General features: G+C 39.1%; 1 protein-coding gene across 25 annotated transcripts in view; it reads left to right on the top strand.

Annotated features, from left to right (window-relative positions):
• Positions 1-20341, top strand: part of PTPRD (protein tyrosine phosphatase receptor type D) — a 1393726-nt gene that overhangs the window by 1221090 nt on the left and 152295 nt on the right. For 8 of the 25 annotated variants that reach the window (XM_036331134.1, XM_036331145.1, XM_036331142.1 and 5 more), the window contains 5 exons: positions 938-964; positions 4647-4764; positions 11742-12329; positions 12762-12862; positions 13697-13956. In XM_036331134.1, the coding sequence (XP_036187027.1) occupies positions 938-964; positions 4647-4764; positions 11742-12329; positions 12762-12862; positions 13697-13956 (1094 nt within the window). The remainder of the gene's footprint in view (positions 1-937; positions 965-4646; positions 4765-11741; positions 12330-12761; positions 12863-13696; positions 13957-20341) is intronic. The other 17 variants (XM_036331153.1, XM_036331155.1, XM_036331144.1 and 14 more) reach the window with 5 other exon arrangements.

Below are 20341 nucleotides of genomic sequence, written 5' to 3'. Positions count from 1 at the left end.
ATTCTCCTACAGGGAGCTGGATTAGTGGCTAACTTCTCACCCTTGAATCCAGTTGTATGGTTTTGGTTTAGAGGTCAGTTCTGTAAATGGGGTTGAGATTCATAGTGTCCCTGAGATCTGGAAAAGGGCCACTGGCTTGTTTTTTCAAATTTTTTATTTGTGCTGCTTGTAAAATAGAGCACTCTCATAACATAAAATAAAGCCATCAGTACTTATGTTTTACTTTGTACATCTGCAATTGTGAAAAAGAGATTGATAAGATCATCATGCTTTGATGTTCTTCTGTTCTTAGAGAATATTACATTACAGAACTGTAGTCCTGTTGCTCTTTTCATTGAGAATGTGGTACTTAATGGAATCACATGATACAAAATTGCCTTAAACGCCACTCAATCTCCTTTTTTTCTTCTCTTCTACTTTGGCTTTTCTTTATTAATTTGCTGATTTTCCTTGTGTATCCCTGCCCCCTTTTTTCCTGCTCATCTCATATTTTCTCTTTAAATATTCATTGAAATTTATTTCATTACATCTTGCAGGACTTCACCAGGACTATAGGATTTCAGTATTGACAAGAGATGTTAATCTTAATAATCTTGAATTAACTATGTAACTTAAAGAAAAAGTCAAAATAAATGTCACAAAGTAGTGTGCAGTAGCTTTTTGCTATGCCTTCTTAATTTATCCCAATGGAAAATTTGGAAAATCGGTGGTTTTGGTGGTAACAATACAGAGCATATTTACTTTTGACCTTTTAATTGGGAATGAAGGTGGTGGCATAGTACACTTAAACTCCTTGGAATTTGATTGTGTACACTGTTTCAATTGCTTTTCCCCCCTTAAATCTAACAAGGACACCATTGCCTTTATCAGGCTACAAATTTCTCTTCATTTCTTTTTATTTTGTTTCTCCCTCCCCAACCTTCTTAATCTCAATCAGTGGGAATTTGATGATACTACTGAACATGTGAGTAATTTTTGACTGCTTTGTCAAAACAGATTATAAGTGCTTTTTTCCCCTGATACTCCTCTTTCATGTATTTGTGATATACCATCACTGTTTGAATGCATGAACTAACAAATTATTTCTAAATTATCTTTCCTACGTTATACTTTATATTTTGGTTTGATTTTGTGAAATTGGCATGGTGCTACTGATTGCATAAGAAATATCATGAGCTCATCTTATTTTGGTGGCTGCTACTAACTCTGCCTTGTGACACAGTTCGAGGAGGCATGCTTTAAATGGCGGCACCACAGACCCGAGCTGTCAAGTTGTATGCTGTAGGCTGCTCATACATCCGACTCAGTGGATCACATGACGTAGACCTGGCACCAATTAACTCGATCCAGAAATGGCGATTCTCTGTTGTATCCATACAGATTTTATTAAACTTGAATGAGTCATGGCAAGAAGTAAAATGTGTCCCACTGAGGGAGGAGTTTTTAAAACAATTTGATTGAGTGGATTATGTTATTTATTGAGAGCTTATTCTATATATGGTACTGGGGGGATATAAGATGTGGCACTTGCCTCTTAAGTGCTTATAGTCTAGGTGGCTAGAAAGGATGTAAAGTTTAGAAAAGTTTCATAAAATACAATATATGTAATGACATCAAGCAATGTATAATTAATTAGTAAATGAGTGACAAATATCAGTAAGAAACACTAGACCAGCTGGTAGAAGAGGTCCTGAAAATTTAGTTGAGAACTTAAAGGATAAACGGGGATTGAAGAGGTGAAAATGTGTGTGTGTGTGTGTGTGTGTGTGTGTGTGCGCACACACACACACACACACTATAGAGTTGGAGGCGGGAACATATTTTTTAAAGGTGAGCAGATTGAGGCAGTCACAAGTGTGATATAGTCAGGTGACAGTGAGTTTGCCAGTTTGACAGAAATAAAGGGTTCTGGTTAGTAAGTTATGCTAAATACAGCCAGGAAATCCGTTTTAGCATAATGTTGAAAAATCAATAGCATAGCAGTGTTTCATAAACTTCTTCGACCATGCCCCATAGTAAGAAATGCATTATATGTCACCACCCATGTATATGTTTAAAATAAAAGTTTTTCAAAACAATACCCTACCTTTAAATATATATAAACTTTAATAGTTTGCATTCAGGTATATTCTGTTTCTTTCTTTAATGCGGCCATGACTGACTAAATGGATTTCATGCCTTACTGAGTGGGTCATTACCTGCAGACTTAGTGGAGAGATTAGAAAGAAAGAAGATAGTAGACAAGGAAATAGGTGGAAAGAGCTCTTTTACTAACACACCTGCGCAGGCATAACAGTTCAACAGAGTCCGGGCAACAGAAATGGAATAAGGGATGTTTATGATCGATATTTTAAAGAATTGACAAAAACTTGCTGACTAAGAATTTGAGGAAGAAAAGAGATCAAAGTATGTCTGCAAAGTTTTGAAGATGCTCCACCATTTGTTAAAATAAAGAAGTAAAGAGGGGAGTCTGCTTCTGGGAATGTTAGTTCAGCTTTAGTTAAGCAAAGCTTGAGGGCACACGTGACAGCCCAGGGAAACCGTCCAGATGTGTGCAATGTATGTGCTACTGGAGGAAGTCAGGGCTAGAAATGAATTTGGGATAAAGGCAGAAAAGCCTTTAAGATTTGAAAATGAATGCAGTTGTTTGTTTGTTCGTTTCTTTGTTTGTTTGTTTGTTTGTTTGTTTTGAACAGAAGACCAGTGACTGTTACAGAACATCCAGTAATGCCAACTTTTAACAAGCAAGGGCACGAAGTGGAGTGGAGTGGGATAGGGAAAGGCAAAGAGTGAGGAACTGGCCATGATATCAGCCACACTAACCAGAAGAGGGTAGGAAGCCACCAGGGAAGTACACCCTCAGCTTAAAGAGAGAAAATGTAACCTGAGAAGGTGCGATCCAGGCAGGCAGAGATGTAGCCAGCTGAGTTTGTAGGGCCACACAGGGCTTGACCAACTTCAAATTGCATTGTTTACAATATCCTGTCATATGGGCTAGAGGAAGGACAGGAGTAGTTAACCTACTTGTATAATGGAGGAACTTGTACAAGGCTCAGAGGATATAAAAGTCTTGCCACACAATTCAGTGGCAGAACCAAGCCTTGCTTCTTTTTTCCCTCCCAGCCTTGCCTGCTTCCAGCAGCAATCAAGTAGCATGTGAAGGGGGACATTGAAAACAATAAGGTTGGCATGTACCCACCACGATTTTGGGAATGGCTATTGTCTGCCACAGTTTAAAATGCCACTCTCGGGTGGTTCACTTGGTTTTTATGGTCTCTGTAATGTTAGTGAAACCATTCCAAGTTCCTGAAAATAAAATTTCTCTCCCAAATTTAGTCCATTCATCTGGCAGAACAGTATTCCCAATGGCTCTTCAAGATGGAATCCGAAATACTGGAATTTCCGCTGTTGATACGCCCCCTGTTTTGAGAAAAGCACATTGTAAAAGCTGTCGTATTTGGGATCATTGTCAACCATTGAGTTCTATGGTGCCCGTTACAGCCTTGCACAGAAAAGTCCTCCAGTCCTCCACACAATCCAGCCCATTCACTAAACTCTCACTCGCATTGTCTTTAGACGTGGGAAGCAATGACATTGTATATTTTCTTAAATGTATCACACTTAATTTGAAAACATAGCTGTACCAAAAATCTGAAAGGGTTTTTTTATTCATTATATTGCTCTCTCTGTGTATCTCTAAAGAAAATACCAGGACAAATCAATAGCTCTATGTAAAGAACCGTGTAACCTCCAATTTGGACGAACAGTTCTCTGTCTAGTCTTAATAACTACCACAGCTTGGGGCCTTTGCTAAGACAAAAAACACAGAGTTTTGATGACTGATGTTGGTGATATTTAACATTTTCTAAACAAAAAGAATTACCTGAACAATATTTGTGATACGGCAGAGCCAGTCCTTTCATTTGGTTTTAGATCAGAAAATCATTCAGTTGAACAGAAGATTCTCCTGAGTCTATAATGATTATTGTTCATAGCCCACATGATCAGCCAATGACATGTTTCATGAGTCCCAAGAAACTTATCTGAATCTCAGGATGTCCAGGTCCAACAGATCAGCCATTTGGCAAGATCGGTCCAGGGTGGTAAAACAGACGGCGTTGGCATCAGCCCATCCACAGTCTGTGGGCCAGGCTGTAGTGGATGCGCATGGAGAGCTACTGGCAGAAACTAACAGCTAGTTTATGGATTGCTCACTGTGAGCCAGGCGTAGTTCTCATCATTTACCGGATGTAACCCATTCAGTCCTTCAGTAGCCCTATGCGGTCTTATTACTCATAACGTTCACGTGAGAAACTGAGGCACAAAGTTGAACTCATAGACCTTGTATCACCAAGCTTATACATAAGGGGAAGTGGGTTTAAATTTAAGAATTCAGGAGTTCTGTCTCCAGGTTTTATGTTTTTGACTACTTTCCCTTAGAGCTGCCCTACGCGGGCTGACCCCACTTCAATGTCAGCATGAAAACATCATCCATAGCATGAGCTCCAGGCATGCAACTTCCAGCGCTTGGCATGGCTGCAGGGAATGTTGAAGCATGCACAGAAATGCTAGCGGATGCCTTGATCTTTCCCCCAGAGCATTGGGAGCATGTTTTGAATCAGTGCCATTCTACTGTGTCATTTCAGGACATGATTATTTCTGGGCTGCAGCCTGAAACTTCCTACTCCCTCACCGTCACAGCCTACACCACCAAAGGAGACGGTGCTCGCAGCAAGCCCAAGCTGGTGTCCACCACAGGAGCAGGTAACCGATATGTGCAGCTATGTGCCTTGAACATGTTTAGGGAGACAGGAATGCTGATTTTCTAAATGGGATGAGTGACTTCTGACCCAGGGAAAAAAATAAGCTCTGATCAATTTTTTGTTTTAAAATATATATATATTTCATAAGAAAAAAACAAGAACACGGGAATATAATTTACCTAAATTATCTAGTCAGTCCTTTAACAAATACTTTTTGGAGCATCAATTATTTGTCAGGTACCTTTCCCATTACTGGGCATACATCGGTCAGCAAAGCAGACGCTGCCCTCCCGAAATTTGTTTTCTGACCAGGACTAGCTACTTAACAGTGGAAAAATCAGTATAGAATAAAATGTCAGTGAGTGATAAACTGAAAAATAAAGGTGTATTGGCATTAAGCATAGGGCAGCCCCCTAGGGGTTATTTTGGAGTAATCGGAGGTCTCTGTGAGGCGGGATATTTGAGCTGAGGCTTGAATGGTGTGAAGGAGCAAGTCTCGGGGGTTCAGAGGGCACATCCTCTAGGTAGGGAAGGCATCAGCAGCTTCAAGCTCTCCCAACAACAAACCCTGGCAGAGGAGCTGCCATTTGGAACTAGGTGTTGACTTCGTTTTATTTGTTGTTATTTATTTTTTCCCTCCCCACCCCCTCCACGAGAATTCTAAGGAGGCAAATTGCACAAAAGATGAGAACAGAAAAGAGAATGAAGAAAAGAAAAAGGTCTAAATATCACATTGTTCTTTCTAAAGAACAAAGCTCAATGTTCTTTAGAGTTACTTTGATTGGCCGCAGTAGGAAAAGCCAGCTTGAAGGAAGATCTGGCATTGTAAAACCAATAAATTAAGAGATAATTATAAAAGGATTATCCTCCTGCCCCTGTCCATAGAAATCTCCTTTGGAACATTTAAACTGTGATTTGATCGACTCCTTCAAAATCACTTCTCACATAACTTTGTAGGAACACACCTTTAGGTAAAGGCATAAAGGGAAGAACAGCTGTGATGGTGAGCACCCTCCCAGGCGCTATGCTCACTGCCAAATTTGTCTAAATGTCATAAGATTTGCCTCGCATCCTGCCACCGTGAACTGCCTCAAGCAGCAGGATTACAGATGGCAGAATTCCTTCAAGATAGTCTTCTGGGCTTTATTTTAATTTTTTTTAAGAACGCCATTGTATCAAGCTAGTTTTTTGCCTTGCATAGGAGATACATGTTCAGTGGGGCATACTGACTGTCTTGCTATGGAAACAACCTCTATTTGAATACAGACAACCGAGGCTAAACTCCTGAAAATTAATTTCAAAATGAAGAAAATACATCTACTCCCATATTAGTAACTGTCTAATGTTTTACATGAAATCATCAAACTCCCATTCTCATAAGATGGGGGTCCTAAAATGAGCAGAAAAAGAATAACCAAAGAGAAATGAATAATAGTGTCTATTTTATTATTTATTTTAAAGATTATCTTATCACTTTTTAGTCACCGTATCAACATTTATTAGTATTTAGAATTGTCAATATCATTTATATCTAAAATTAGAGGCACGGTGCATGAATTTGTGCACGGGTGGGGTCCCTCAGCCTGGCTGGTGATCAGGGACAATTGGGGCGGTCGGAAGTTGGCCAGTGGGAGGGAAGGGCCATGGGAGGTTGGCTATGGGAGTACACTGACCATCAGAGGGCAGCTCCTGCATTGAGTGCCTGCCCCCTGGTGGTCAGTATGCATCATAGCGACCGGTCGACCAATTGTTCAGTCGTTTGTTCATTTGGTTGCTTAGGCTTTTATATATATAGATTATCTTGGGATTTTCATTCACAATTTCAGGTCTTTGTTAATCAATGAAGATTTAGATATTAAGGTAGGAAATACTTACAGTTTAGATGTCTGCACATTTGTTTTCTTGAGACCTTCCCACTGAGCCTGAGTTGGAGGTGGGAGAATCCAGATTTATAACCTCTTGTAGAGAAAATCTGTAGTTTTCTTTGCTGCCAACCTACCAGTTAAAAAGCACTCCCCTCAAACCCCCCAAAAGCATTCCCCAATCATGGTTCATCCCCAGGTAATCAGTAAACTCATTAAATTTTGTTGTTGTTGTTTTTGTATACTGTTACCAAAAAGCCTTATATTTATGTGACTATGAAGAATTACTGAGTTTATCTCACATATATGAGCTTCAACTAAACCACAGTTTTTAGGCTATTTAGTAATTGCTTCCATGGAGAATTCAGAAATTCTCATGAAATTTCATTTTAATAGGAAAATTCCTGATTGTAGTATATATTAATGTATAATATATTTCTAAAATCTGTGAACAATCATAACTGAAACAAAATGTACTGGCCATCACTTAATCTATGGAATATGTAGCCTGAGGGATGCCTTTGAATAAAGGGTTGGCTTTTACATTTCAGTGATAGTGACATTTTTGTAGTTTATTTGTTAATCTTACATTGTCCTGTCTCATACGAATTGGCCTGTTGCGTGAAGTCTTGAGATTTAAGACAACCAGCAAATTCATTGGTTTGAAATTTTCTCTATATTTTTGCATAAATGTCACTACTTTACTGAATAGTTATGGTTAAAGCTGATAGAAAAGACAACTATGACATGGAGAATTAGGAATAGGCTTAGGCCAGTGAATTATGATTTTTTAAAAATTTATCTTTATTGTTGAAAGTATGATAGATGTCCCCTTCCTCCCCCCGCCCCCCATTGACTCTTTCTAGCCTGCAGGTTTCCCGCTCCTCCTCCCAACTCCCCAGGCCTTCACCACACTATTGTCTGTGTCCATGGGTTATGCATATATGCATATAAATTCTTTGGTTAATCTCTCCTCACCCACACATACCCATCCTCCTTTTGAGATTCCACATTCTGTTCCATGTTTCTACATCTCTGCATCTATTTTGTTCATCAGTTTATTTTGTTCTTTAGATTCCACATGTGAGTGAGATCATATGATGTGTGCCTTTCTGTGACTGGCTGATTTTGCTTAGCATAATCCTCTCCAGGTCCTATTTCTTCTTAGGTGCTAGGTTAAACCACATTAGGTGGTACTCCACATACAGTACTACCTAATACATCTCTTCATTTCCCCACCTAGAATATGCAGATACCAGAGAACATAGAGCCTGCACTATCCATCTTTATTTTCCCACCCAGATTCCTGTGTGCCAGTGTTTAAGTCTTTGCACAAAGTGAATAGATGGTATATGTTTAGATTTTCTGGAAATCAGAAATGGAATGGAATCGATATGTCGAGATTCACAGAATTCTTTTTAACCATCTGTTCAGTGTTATAGAACTCTCTGCATTCCTTTTATTCTATCTGTTACTGGGACGAAATACTCAGAACCCTTACCTAACTTGAACTACTTCTATTCTTCACACATTTGTGGAGATTTTGAGACATTCGCGTCATGTGGCTGGCCTCCCCTGAGGCGATACTGGTATTCTTCTTCTAGCTGCCTCAGCATTCCTTTCTTTCTGGGATTCTTTACTTGTATATGGTGGTGTTCCGGGACTGGTTGTCTCATAGTTTCAGGCTTAGTGAAATTTCTGCCAAGGGAAGGAATGACCTTGCAGGCTTGAATGGAGAGCAGACTGGGATGCTCCTGGCAGGGCAGTGGAAATCAGTAGGTCAGAACTGACTCTGACTTCTTTTTAAAAAAATAAAATTATTAAATTGATTGGGTTGACCTTGGTCAGTATTAACATATAGTTTTCAGGTATGGGTTGACTCTTACTTCTAGAGCATTACTTTGATCCCATGATTCAAGCCCACAGTATGTATATCCCCAATTAAGAAAGGGCATTAAAACAAACAAACAAACAAACAAACAAAAAAAGACATTAGTCCAACCTCAGCTTTAACCACAGAAGAATAATGAACATTTTTATAAAGCCAGTGTGTTTTTGTCTTAGAATTTACCGGTCCATTATATTTCTCCAAATTTGTACCACAGCAATAGTATAATGTGAAACATCAGATAATAAAAACATATTGCTATTTGGATGACAAATAGTATAAATATTATTAGAATATTTGTGGTTTATATCAAGAATACTAGCCGTAGCTGGTTTGGCTCAGTGGATAGAGTGCTGGCCTGCAAACTGAAGGGTCCCAGGTTCAATTCTGGTCAAGGGCACATGCCCGGGTTGAGCACTTGATCCCCAGTAGGGGGCGTGCAGGAGGCAGCCAATCGATGATTCTCTCTCATCATTGATGTTTTTCTCTTTCTTTCTCTCTCTCTCTCTCTCTCTCTCTCTCCTCTTTGTCTCCCTTCCTCTCTGAAATCAATTTAAAAAAAAGAAGAAAACTAAAAATGTTTGATTAATCCTAGCTTTGCATGCATCTTATAGAAACTGTATACGTACATACTTACTATGCAGTTCCTTGGAACCAGAATTTTAGAAAACTTTGATAATTATGTTTAATAAAATATGTTGTATCTGGAAAATGTTGAGACTTAATAGTTATGTTTCTTCCCAGTAGTTTCAACTGGATTTTGTTCGCTGAATGATGTTTCCTCTCCTGAAGGCCCTAGATTTTCTCAGCAGAGCCTCGCGTGTCTAATCCTTGACATCATTGACCCTTAATGAGAAAATTGTGTAAATGTTATACACACATAAAGGGAAATATAAGGATGCCTCTCACTGTCTTCCTTAAAGTGACTTTTAAAATGAAAATAATTTTAAATAATTTTGAAATGAAATAAATTTAAACTAATACAGTGATGCCTCCTTAGCTACTGGGGCTACATTACAAGACCCCCAGGGGATGCTTAGAACCAAAGATGGTACCGAATCCCATTTAGACTATGTATTTTCCTTTACATACATGTTTAATTTATGAATTAGGCACAGTGAGAGATTAATAATAGCTGACAGTAAAATAGAACAAGTCTACCAACATATTGAAATAAAAGTTATGTGACTGTTCCCTCTCTCTCAAAATAGCTTATTGTACTGGAATCACCTTTTCTCTTAAAGGAGGCACTTTAATGCTTCTCTCTGGCGTATCTGAACTGGCAGCATCACTACTCTTTCACTTTGGGGCCATTGTGTTAAGTAAAATAAGGGTTGCTTCAACACAAGCACTGCGATACCGTGACAGTCAGTCTGATAATGGAGATGGCTCCTAAGTGACTAACCTACAGTGTGGAGACATCAAAGGGATGATTCAAGTCCCGGGCAGGATGTAGTGGGGTAGCGCAAGATTTCATCATGGCTACTTAGAATTTAAAAAGTATGAATTGTTTATTTCTGGAATTTTCCACTTAATACTTTCGGGCTATGGTTGACCAAGGCTAACTGAAACTAAAGAAAGCTACTGTAAATGGAATAATTTAAAAGCTCTCCAATTTATGAATGAGCTGTAGCTTGAGAATTTCTTAATTGATTAAGCTCTCTGCATGCATATTTTCCTGAGAAACAATGAGTATACAATCTTTGATTTGGTTTGATTTGGTTCCTGGGCCAACTCTCAACACACACACACACACACACACAATAGCCATTACAAACTTCAGGAACTGTTCTTCCCATGTATTGTGGGTTAGTTGAGTTATATTAACTTACCCAACATGGGAACAAAACTGTTACTTCATTGACGAAGGATACATTTACCTTAATGAACATGTTCTTGGGCAAAGCATGCTACCCCACTGGGGGTTAAATTTTCTAAAATATATGATGAACAGGTTAGCCAGGTCATTACTGAGGTCAGTATACTATGTGTTTTCTTATCATCTTTCTGGTTTTGTTGTTTTTTCGTTTGTTTCATTTTTTTTATCTCTACCCCCTTAATACTGTCATTGCCAGTCTCCCATTAGTGCAAGCTTTCCTTCCTTTCTACCATCTTCCTCTTCCTATCAACTTCTCTTTGTTTTAAGTTTGTTGATATTCTTCTTCCTCCCCCATCTTTGGTCTATCCTCAAAGTACCTTTTGGCTCTGTATTATGTACCACTGTCCTTCTGCATGGATTCCAGGAATAACTGCCCTCCATTAAAAAATTGCAGTTGTACAAATCTATTGAATGAGTAGATTAGAACTCTTTACATATCTAACTTACTTAACTTGAAAAGAATATAAATTATGTACTAGTATTTACAGGAAATTAGCCCCTTCCTATAAGAGGTTAGTATTTTGATTATTGAGAATTATGATAATAGTAATAAAATATTAAACTTGTGTGAAGACTTTTACATGCATTTTCTGATCTAATATTCACAACAACATTATAGGGTAGGTCATAACATAATTCGTGTGTTAAAGATGAAAATTCAATGGGGATGACTGGTATGGATAGTAAAGGATAAACAAAAATGCAAATTAGAACCATAGTAAGTCAAAATAATATTATTTGTAGCTACTTTTTTTGTAAATTTATAAGCAGCATAACAATGTAGTCAATTATTTGGCCTATAGAGTCAATAGACCTGGGTTTGTACTACACCTTTCTCATTTATTACACATCTTACCTTGCACAGTGTTCTGGCTCTTTGAGTTTCCTTTTCTTATTATACAAAAATCAAGATAACTAATCAGAGCATGTAGTCGGGAGTAAGGACTGTAAATCAAATGAAACAGTACATGTAATGCTCTCAGCAGTGTCTGGTACATTGCATGCGACCAATAATTAAATACGTTATACTTGTTATTATTAGCTGCATCTAATTGGCTCATCTGTACTCATTCATTTCTCTGTGGCATGCACCAAAATGTGAAGATGTTAAAATATTTCCTCAAATTATTATTTAGTTTATTCCTATTTTGTGTCTATTACCGCATTCTAGCAGTTCAGCCTACTTTAATAGAGTAGAAGTAGAACATTGCCACGAAGGTATACAGACCAAGCATTACCCCCGCCCCCTTTTTTTAACAAAGACTTGAGAATGCTGTAGAGTGGTGTTTCCATTTAGCAATGATTGAAATGTGAACATCCATGTAAGTTGGTCCATCCATGTGCTTCAGTCCCAGGGAAACCCCGGCTGCTGATTAGCCACACTCAGATGAATACTGCTCTCATTCAGTGGCACCCCCCTGTGGACACGTTTGGACCTCTTCAGGGCTACCGTCTAAAATTTGGCCGGAAGGATATGGAGCCGCTCACCACTCTTGAGTTCTCTGAAAAAGAAGACCACTTCACAGCGACAGACATCCACAAAGGAGCATCGTACACCTTCAGGCTCTCAGCCAGAAACAAAGTGGGCTTTGGGGAGGAGATGGTGAAGGAGATTTCTGTCCCAGAAGACGTCCCAACTGGATTCCCTCAAAACCTCCACTCAGAAGGCACCACGTCCACCTCCGTCCAGTTATCTTGGCAGCCACCTGTCCTGGCAGAGAGAAATGGCCTTATCACCAAGTATACCCTTCTGTACAGGGATATCAACATCCCTCTCCTCCCAATGGAGCAGCTTATTGTTCCCGCTGACACCACTCTGACACTCAGTGGCTTAAAACCAGATACCACATATGATGTAAAAGTACGTGCTCACACGAGCAAAGGGCCCGGGCCATATAGTCCCAGTGTCCAGTTCAGGACACTGCCTGTGGATCAAGGTAGGATTTGTCTGCTTGTGGCCTTCCTCCTTTAAAGGAATGTCGGTCTTTGGAAATCAGTATTTTGAAGCTATAAATAACTGCTCGGCCCATTCATATTCATAGGTTCACCCAAAGCGAAAAGGTAAAGTATGCGAAACTTACTATGTTTTGGATGCCTTAGATTTCAGTTATAGAATGCCAACCAAGTCTGGCTGAGAGCATCCCCATGTCCTCAGGTAAGGAAAACACAATGTAGTTGACCGAAATGGAAAGGAGAGATCTTTAGGAGAATGATGTATTTAAGTGAATGCTCTGAACAGGTAGGCAAATCACCACTTCTCTCTCGGATCAAAGTAGAAAGCATCTAGCATAAGCCCTGCGGTCCAAGGCGGTAAAGGACAGGTCGTGGTTCTTAGGAGTGGTTTAAATACACTGTTTTTCCTTTTCCAGCAGTGTTTGCAAAAAATTTTCACGTCAAAGCAGTAATGAAGACCTCAGTGCTGCTGTCTTGGGAGATTCCGGAGAATTATAATTCTGCCATGCCTTTCAAGGTAAGTTGTTTTCGAATGTGTAAGAAATCCCAGGTAAAAGTGGAGGGGCCGGGGGCAGTCCCCCGGGGTGAGTTACCAAAAAGCAAACAGACGGCTTTGGTTCTGGAACACATACTTGCTCATTTGTGGCTTTCACATACTAGGCTGAGTCTGGCACTTGGGCTGTGTGGCCTTTCCACTCAGAAGAGGGGGTAGGAGCTCAAGCCCAGTGCTGGCATTCCTTTGTAGGTGACCTATTGTTTGCAAGTTGAATTTTTTACATCTAAGCTAGTGTTTTTGTTTTTCCCCCAGAAAAAGAAATTTGTCTGGTTTCTACCTATATAGAATGCAACCGATTTAAAAGATATGTTTATTGGCCTGAATTCTTTGCACATTTTAAGTTCTAGTTGAGAATTTAAACTCCATGGAGAGATAGTGAGAGATGCTAGCGAGAAGTACAAGGCTATGAAATAAAGAGTAGAGAAACATTTTTGAAAGTTAAAATATATTTAGGAACAGGAATGGAAACATTTAGAAAAAAAGTGATGTGTATAATACATTGGAAACCTAAAGCATTTCTGCACACATTCCATTTCTGTCACATACAACTGACAAATCAAAATTGAAAAAATATTGTGCATTTCTTTGTGTATTTTCACCGGAGTTAGACATATTATATCATTACAGAGTAGGAACGAAGTGAAAAATTGATGCAATCTCTAGAATTTGTGAATACTTATTGGCTTATGAATTATCCAGAACTTGAAATTGATCTGATATGCATTTTCTATAAGCAAGTGCACATGAGTTTAGAAAACATTCCTGGCCTCTCTGTGATCGGTGGTGTCTCCCTAGATTCTTTATGATGATGGGAAAATGGTAGAAGAAGTGGATGGTCGAGCTACACAAAAGTTAATTGTCAACCTGAAGCCTGAGAAGTCGTACTCATTCGTGCTGACAAACCGTGGGAACAGTGCCGGGGGGCTGCAGCACCGGGTGACCGCGAGGACTGCGCCGGACGTGCTGCGCACCAAACCTGCCTTCATCGGGAAGACCAACTTGGATGGCATGATTACTGTGCAGCTGCCCGAAGTACCTGCAAATGAGAATATAAAGTAAGTTGATTGAAGGGTTAGGGCTGAAGGAGAGAAATGCCAATAAACAAAAAAAAAAAGAAAGTTAAATCTCAGTGTTGTAGTGTTATAGAAGAATAAATTGCTCTACATAGAGTACCTGAGTCTTCTACATAGGATTGTAGTTTTGTTATTCACTGCACTGTGATCTGGTGGTCATTGTAACCCAGATTCTCATTATTTTAACGTTTAGTATTTTGTATGTTCCAGGAACAGTGTTACTTAGGAAAGCTAGAACGGCAAATAGAACATGGCCATTACTATAAAGGAATGTATGTCATAATATATGGAGTAAGGTGACTAGTTGAATGACTCTGATATGTGTCAAGTTATTGTTGGGGTGTCTTATAAAGTACACTAACACTAAAAGAACTTTGGGGAATTAGATAAGCAAATAAAGTCTATGACACTAGCATTTTATACATGTGCTGAAAGGTAGAAATTTCAAAAGTTAAAATTCTGAATGACATTGGAAAAACATGTAAGTGAAAAAATGCAGGTTTTCTGGGTTGAATGGAGCACAGTGAAGAAGCCAGTGGGCCTTCAGTAGAAAATTAAATCCAGTCAGATTAGTAGTTTGTCAGTTGTATATAGTTAGTTATAACCAATAGAATAGATACCCAGCACAGCTCATTAGTGATAGCCAACAGGAAACAAAAGTATTTACACTGAATTGTATTAAGTGTGAGCATGGTGGAAGGCCGTGGGGAATGAAAAAGATGTGATCCCTGGCCCCAAAGAGCTTACCATAGGGTGGGGGACACAGAGAAATAGATGTATACATGTTAATGATAGAGTTGTATTCTCAAGGGCAGCCAAACTGTAATGGAGTGGGTCAAAGATGTTTCCAAGTTTAATTTTGAAAGACAAATAAGAGACAGACAAAAAAAAAATCATAGTGAGACGATTATATACAAAGGCCCATCATACAGGAAGCAAGTGATTCTGTGAGGCTGGTGCCCCAGCGCTCCTGCAAGCCTGGCGGGAGAGGTGTACAGGGGTCACCTCCTGCCCAGAAGTTGGGACTATATTCTGTAGACAATGAAAATCTATTAAAGGGTTTTATATGGTAGCGTGACATGATACCATTTGGATAATGACCAAGTTTCCGTCTCTCCGTTTTAGGGAGTATTTATTGAGTGTCTACTGCATTTTGGACACTGTGCTCCTGCTCAGCATAAGACTAGATCCTTTCTCAATTCTTCTTTCTCACACAATCAACTTTAGATGAAACTTGCGATGAAAGATTTGAAGGCCAAGTGGACGCATTTATACATAGTTCATAGGCCCTCAGAGCCTTATGTGTGGGGACAAGCTGGCAGCACTACTAGGACAGTTCTTAGGGAACATGGATCCTGAAGGTGTATGTTAGTGGGAACTGGAACAGCAGAGAGAGAATTGTTGGGGAGTTATCACAGAGTTAGTGACACTAGGCAAGTAAAAAGGTTCTGAAGGTGGTGATGGTGGATCTGAGCAGAGGCAACCCAGAGCAGTGGTGCAGTAGGAATTGGAAGCTGATGAAATGAAGAGATGAATGCAAAGGAAAACATCATAGATGGCTCTAGGGTTTGAGAAAAGCATCAGAGATGGCTCAGGGGTTTGAGAAAAACATCATAGAAATGAATGATGCTGCCATTTGTCTTAAAGGACATGAAAAAAAATCAAGAGGAAATGAATGCGTTTAATTTTGTCTATATGTTACATTGAGGTAACAATGAAATACCTAATTTGGGATGTGGGTTTAAAGAAATTACTAGGATTAAAGATAGGCATTTGGAAATAGTAACAGCAGCAATGGTTTTATGGGAGGAGATAATCACTGAGACAATGAAGTAAAAGTATGAAACAAAAGGCTAATAATAGTAAAGGTCTCAGTTATTAGGAAGAAGGTAGCAAGTACAGACATAGAGTAAAGCTTGTTAGGGAGTTAGGGAAATTGAGCCAGGGCCATAGCAAAGGAATTTTTAAAGATTATGTACAGTAAGCACTTTCCAAAGCTCCAGAAAACTTGAAGAATATGACTGAAAAAAAAATAGCTATTAAAAAGTAAAACTTGAAGAATATGCTGAAAAAAAATTAGCTATTAAAAAGTAAAGTTATAAACAAGAAGTTTTTACTATTGGGGTATTTGTGAAATTTAGGAAACAACCCTTCCTAAAAATTTTTCAGTTATTGTTTATTCGATAAAATAATTGGATGGTTTCAAGCAGATGATGAAATTTCCAAAAGATTATTATGAAAACAAATTCACTGAGAACTAAGGTTTCCTTTTTTTTTTCACTCTTCTCTTTCTGTCATTCATAAAATTGGAAATGAGAATGAACTATTTAGTACAATTTTAATTCCAACACAATTTAATATGAAAGTGAGTTTATATTTATCCATTGATTTGTTTAAATATTCTGTTGATTTTTGTATCTCCCACCATAGTGCCAGTCAATGTTTCAAGGGTTTAGTGGGGATAATGCAGACTTATTCACTGATATTACACAACATGGTTAATTAGGGAATTTGGACATGTAAAAAGATCAGTTGAAGTGGAGTACTGTGGTTCCAAAGATTAGAAGGCCACAGGAGGGGCTCCTGATCCTGCTTTAGTAGGAAAAGGGGTCCTGGAGAGAGTGACATCTGAGCTAAGGCTTAATGAATGACATGAACTTAGCTGGTCGGTGGCGTGGGGGTGGGGAAACACTGTTTCAAGAGGACAGCGTGTGTGATGGTGCCTAATCGAGATAAAGACTTGCATTTGTTATTCATCTATGTCTTCTCCATCTATTGCGACTTCTTAGTTGGCATCCAAAGAACATATATTCTGTACACACTATATTTCCAGCACTAGGACTGGGAGAGATGACTGAGATAAAGCCCTATCTTACGGTGGGCGAACAGAGACAAAGAATAGGTAATTGAAATATAATGGGAGAAGTCTGCCAAGTACTGTGGAAACATGAGTATAGAAATTTAGCCCAACTTGGATGTCAGGGGAGGAGGTATCTGGAAGGATCTAATATCTCATCTGAGTGTTGAAGGGTGAAAAAGATTTAGGAAAGGTGAATTGCAAACAATGAAAGAATAGGGAAAAATATGGACTCTAAATTCAACCCATTAAAAAACATGCACTTTCTGTTTAGAGAAAGAACAGTTGAAAGATGAGAAGAGAATAGTATATTTTGTAGTATTTACTATTGGTTTTCAATATTTTCTTTATATGAAAAAATATTTTAGTGGATATTTACTATATCGGCTTGGTAGAATGTGTTAGACGTTATTGGAAAATGGCATTTTAGTCCATTGGTGGTAGACTTTTGTTTCATTTTCCAACTTCTGAATGAGTTGAGAATATCACAGAATCTAGTTTGTTTTTTAGTGTTTTTCTTTAGCTTGTTCAGTTTTTTTCTTCCTTCTTCTTTATCTACTTTCTCCTCCTATATTTGAAGTGGGAATCAGGGAAAAGGCATAAGAATTTAGTAACAAAGAGAAGAGACCATTACGAAACAGAAAAAGGAGCCAAACCATTACGGGGAAAAAATATGTTCTAGAAATAAAGAGATTCTCAAAAAAATATTCTAGCTGCTCTGGGGAAAAGAGCAAAAGACTAAATTAGAAAAGTACTTGAGTGGAAAAAGGACCAGAGCTATAAGAAATGAAAGAGCAAATCTCCAGTTAGAAAAAAAGCAGCAAGAAAACCTCGATAATTTATATTTGCGGGCTTCCTACAGCGTAGAGTTGCCCACCCTTTCTTCCAGGTTGGTTTAAGTGGGATGGTCACATATCACAAGAACCTGTGTGCCTCATAGTGCCACTGGCAGTAATTGGCAAGTACAGAAATTAGAGAGGAATGTAGCTTTTTGTTCAGTATTTTATGGGTGAAATGAGGGGAGAAAGCAATTGATTCCAGACCTTCAGGTGGGTTGCTAACTTTTATTTAGGTGAATGCTATCTAGAAAAATGCTTCCCATTTGTTTTCTAGCCAAATGCAATTTTGGCGATTGAAGAGCTGTTTTGTTTATCAACTGAAACCATGCTTCTCTCATTTCCAGCCACAGTAATTGGCAGGTCTTGATCACTGCCCCCAGCTCCTCACCCCTTAGGCACCAATCTGCCCCTGGGAAATGTAAGCGGACATAGCTCCATGCTTCGGAATTGGCCCACCCTTGGCTTCTCTCTGGAGAAGCAGAGGCGCTCCCTCCGGGAAAGGTCACATTTCCCAGGAAACAGCAGGTTCTGGTGCCCGGAATTCTGTAGGGCTTCAACCTTCTGTTTAAGTGCTTTTAGGAGGCAGGAGGCCAGTCTGAAAACTCTAGCCAAGTCCACAGTGTTTCAGGAGCAAGTTGTGGTCAAAACGTCTGTGGGTTTATAGAGCAGGAGTTTAGTCTGGGTGGTAAAAAAAAAAAAAAGTGTATCACGCAGATTATATTAAGAGAAGGTACCTAATATAAGTTAATTTCACTGTAGTGTTTTATATTTATGAAACACAGAAATGAGGAAGGAGAGTATTTTATGAAAGTTTACATTTCTTTGGTCTTGCTAATTTGGCTTTCAGATTCTGTGCTTTTCCTTCTTTTAAAAAAGAAGATATTCTTGGAAGCATGGCTTACAATGTTGCTTCATAAAATGTGTGCCGCCACTATTAGCAACTTAATGAAGTAATATATTATCTGTTTAATTTAATGAGAAATCATTCATTCATCACATGTTGTCATTGAGGTGGTAAAGGCTTGCATTTTTAAAGTGCTTTACACTGAGCTGAAGATACTAGGAGGGTTCATTTAAGCCTCACCATCACCCTGTGCGGTGGGCATCCTTCTCCCCACTTACAGATGAATTAAGTGAGGCCCAGAGAGACTGAGCAGCCTGGCCAAGGTCATAGAGTTGATGCTGAGAGTTAATAGTGCTGTGTCGAAGGACAGGGCACACAGTAACTGATGTAACCTTCACAAGAAGAGTGCTTTGCATTATAAAGCTGAGGAAGCATCAAGAGGAACTAACTTGCCCTGGTGACACCATAGCAGAATCAGAAAGGCAGATCTGAATTCAGGTTGTCTGGCCCTAGAGCAGCGGTTGCCAAACTTTCGGACCTCACGGACCGCCAGTGGTCCACGGACCACCGGTTGGCGACCGCTGCTCTAGAGCACACATGTGGATCCACGGCCATAGAATTCATTGGCCAAGCAAGGAATTGGCCAAACTGCTAGACCATCGAGCACCCCACAGCAAGGAGGCATTGACAGGACCGGCCCAGGCAAATGTTAATACCAGGCGCAGCCAGGCATGTGCGCGTGGCCACCGATCATGGAAACGTGTGAGTGTCACGCAGCAGTTTGCCATGAGAATTTAGATGAGAGGTAAAGGGAGAGGCTCCCCACAGGTCAGCATTATCACCTGCCACTTTACACATGAGGAAAATGAGGCATGCCATAATTCAGTAACTTTTCTGACAGCACAGAGCTAGCTAAAAAGGTGGAAAAACCTTAATTGAAACGTGGAAACCAGAAAAACCATTCAACCTGCTTTGGTTTGTCTATGTTAAAATTAATTTTACTTAAACGATATATACCCAAATGACTATAGGGTATAGTCAAAAAAAATCAAAAGCTATGAAAAGAACAACATTCTTTATTAAAATATGAGATGGAGTTTGACCTCCCAGTTAAATATTGAGTTTGAGAATGTTAATACAGGCTGCTGATACAAAAAGCCCGGCTGAATTTGAAGTGGGACCGCCACCAAGGCCAGAGCTTAGCTTCCCGTATAATTATGTGAAGCTGGGCCCCTTGATGATAACATATTAAATAGAATTAGTAAAACTTTACTTAATATAATTAAAATTCTGAAGGTTAGATTTAACTTATCTAATTAAATCTAATATAGTGGGAAAACACAGCTTACTTTGTAAGTAGTCAAGGGCTTTCTAAATATATTTATTCTGAGGTTATTTATTTGCCTATTAGCTAAAGTCATTGTTGAAAAGGGTGTTTTGAGCCTAAATTGGAGTCAGACAGGCAAAGCAGAGTGTGGAGTTTAATTTCACTCGTTTATAAAGCTGATCTAATTCTAAAAGCAATTTCTTTTTTTCATTTTAAAAAAGGTTTTTTTTAGATCATATGGTTTGATCAGAGACTGAACAATAGGGCTCTAAACCAGTGGTTCTCAACCTTCTGGCCCTTTAAATACAGTTCCTCATGTGATGACCCAACCATAAAATTATTTTTGTTGCTACTTCATAACTGTAATGTTGCTACTGTTATGAATGGTAATGTAAATATCTGATATGCAGGATGGTCTTAGGCGACCCCTGTGAAAGGGTTGTTCAACCGCCAAAGAGGTCACGACCCACAGGTTGAGAACCACTGCTCTAAACTCTATA

This window comes from Myotis myotis, unplaced genomic scaffold, assembly GCF_014108235.1.
Source record: "Myotis myotis isolate mMyoMyo1 unplaced genomic scaffold, mMyoMyo1.p scaffold_m19_p_12, whole genome shotgun sequence".
Classification (NCBI taxonomy): domain Eukaryota; kingdom Metazoa; phylum Chordata; class Mammalia; order Chiroptera; family Vespertilionidae; genus Myotis; species Myotis myotis.
The sequence above is the reverse complement of the archived record's forward strand: the minus strand, read 5'-3'. Positions and strand labels throughout refer to the sequence as shown.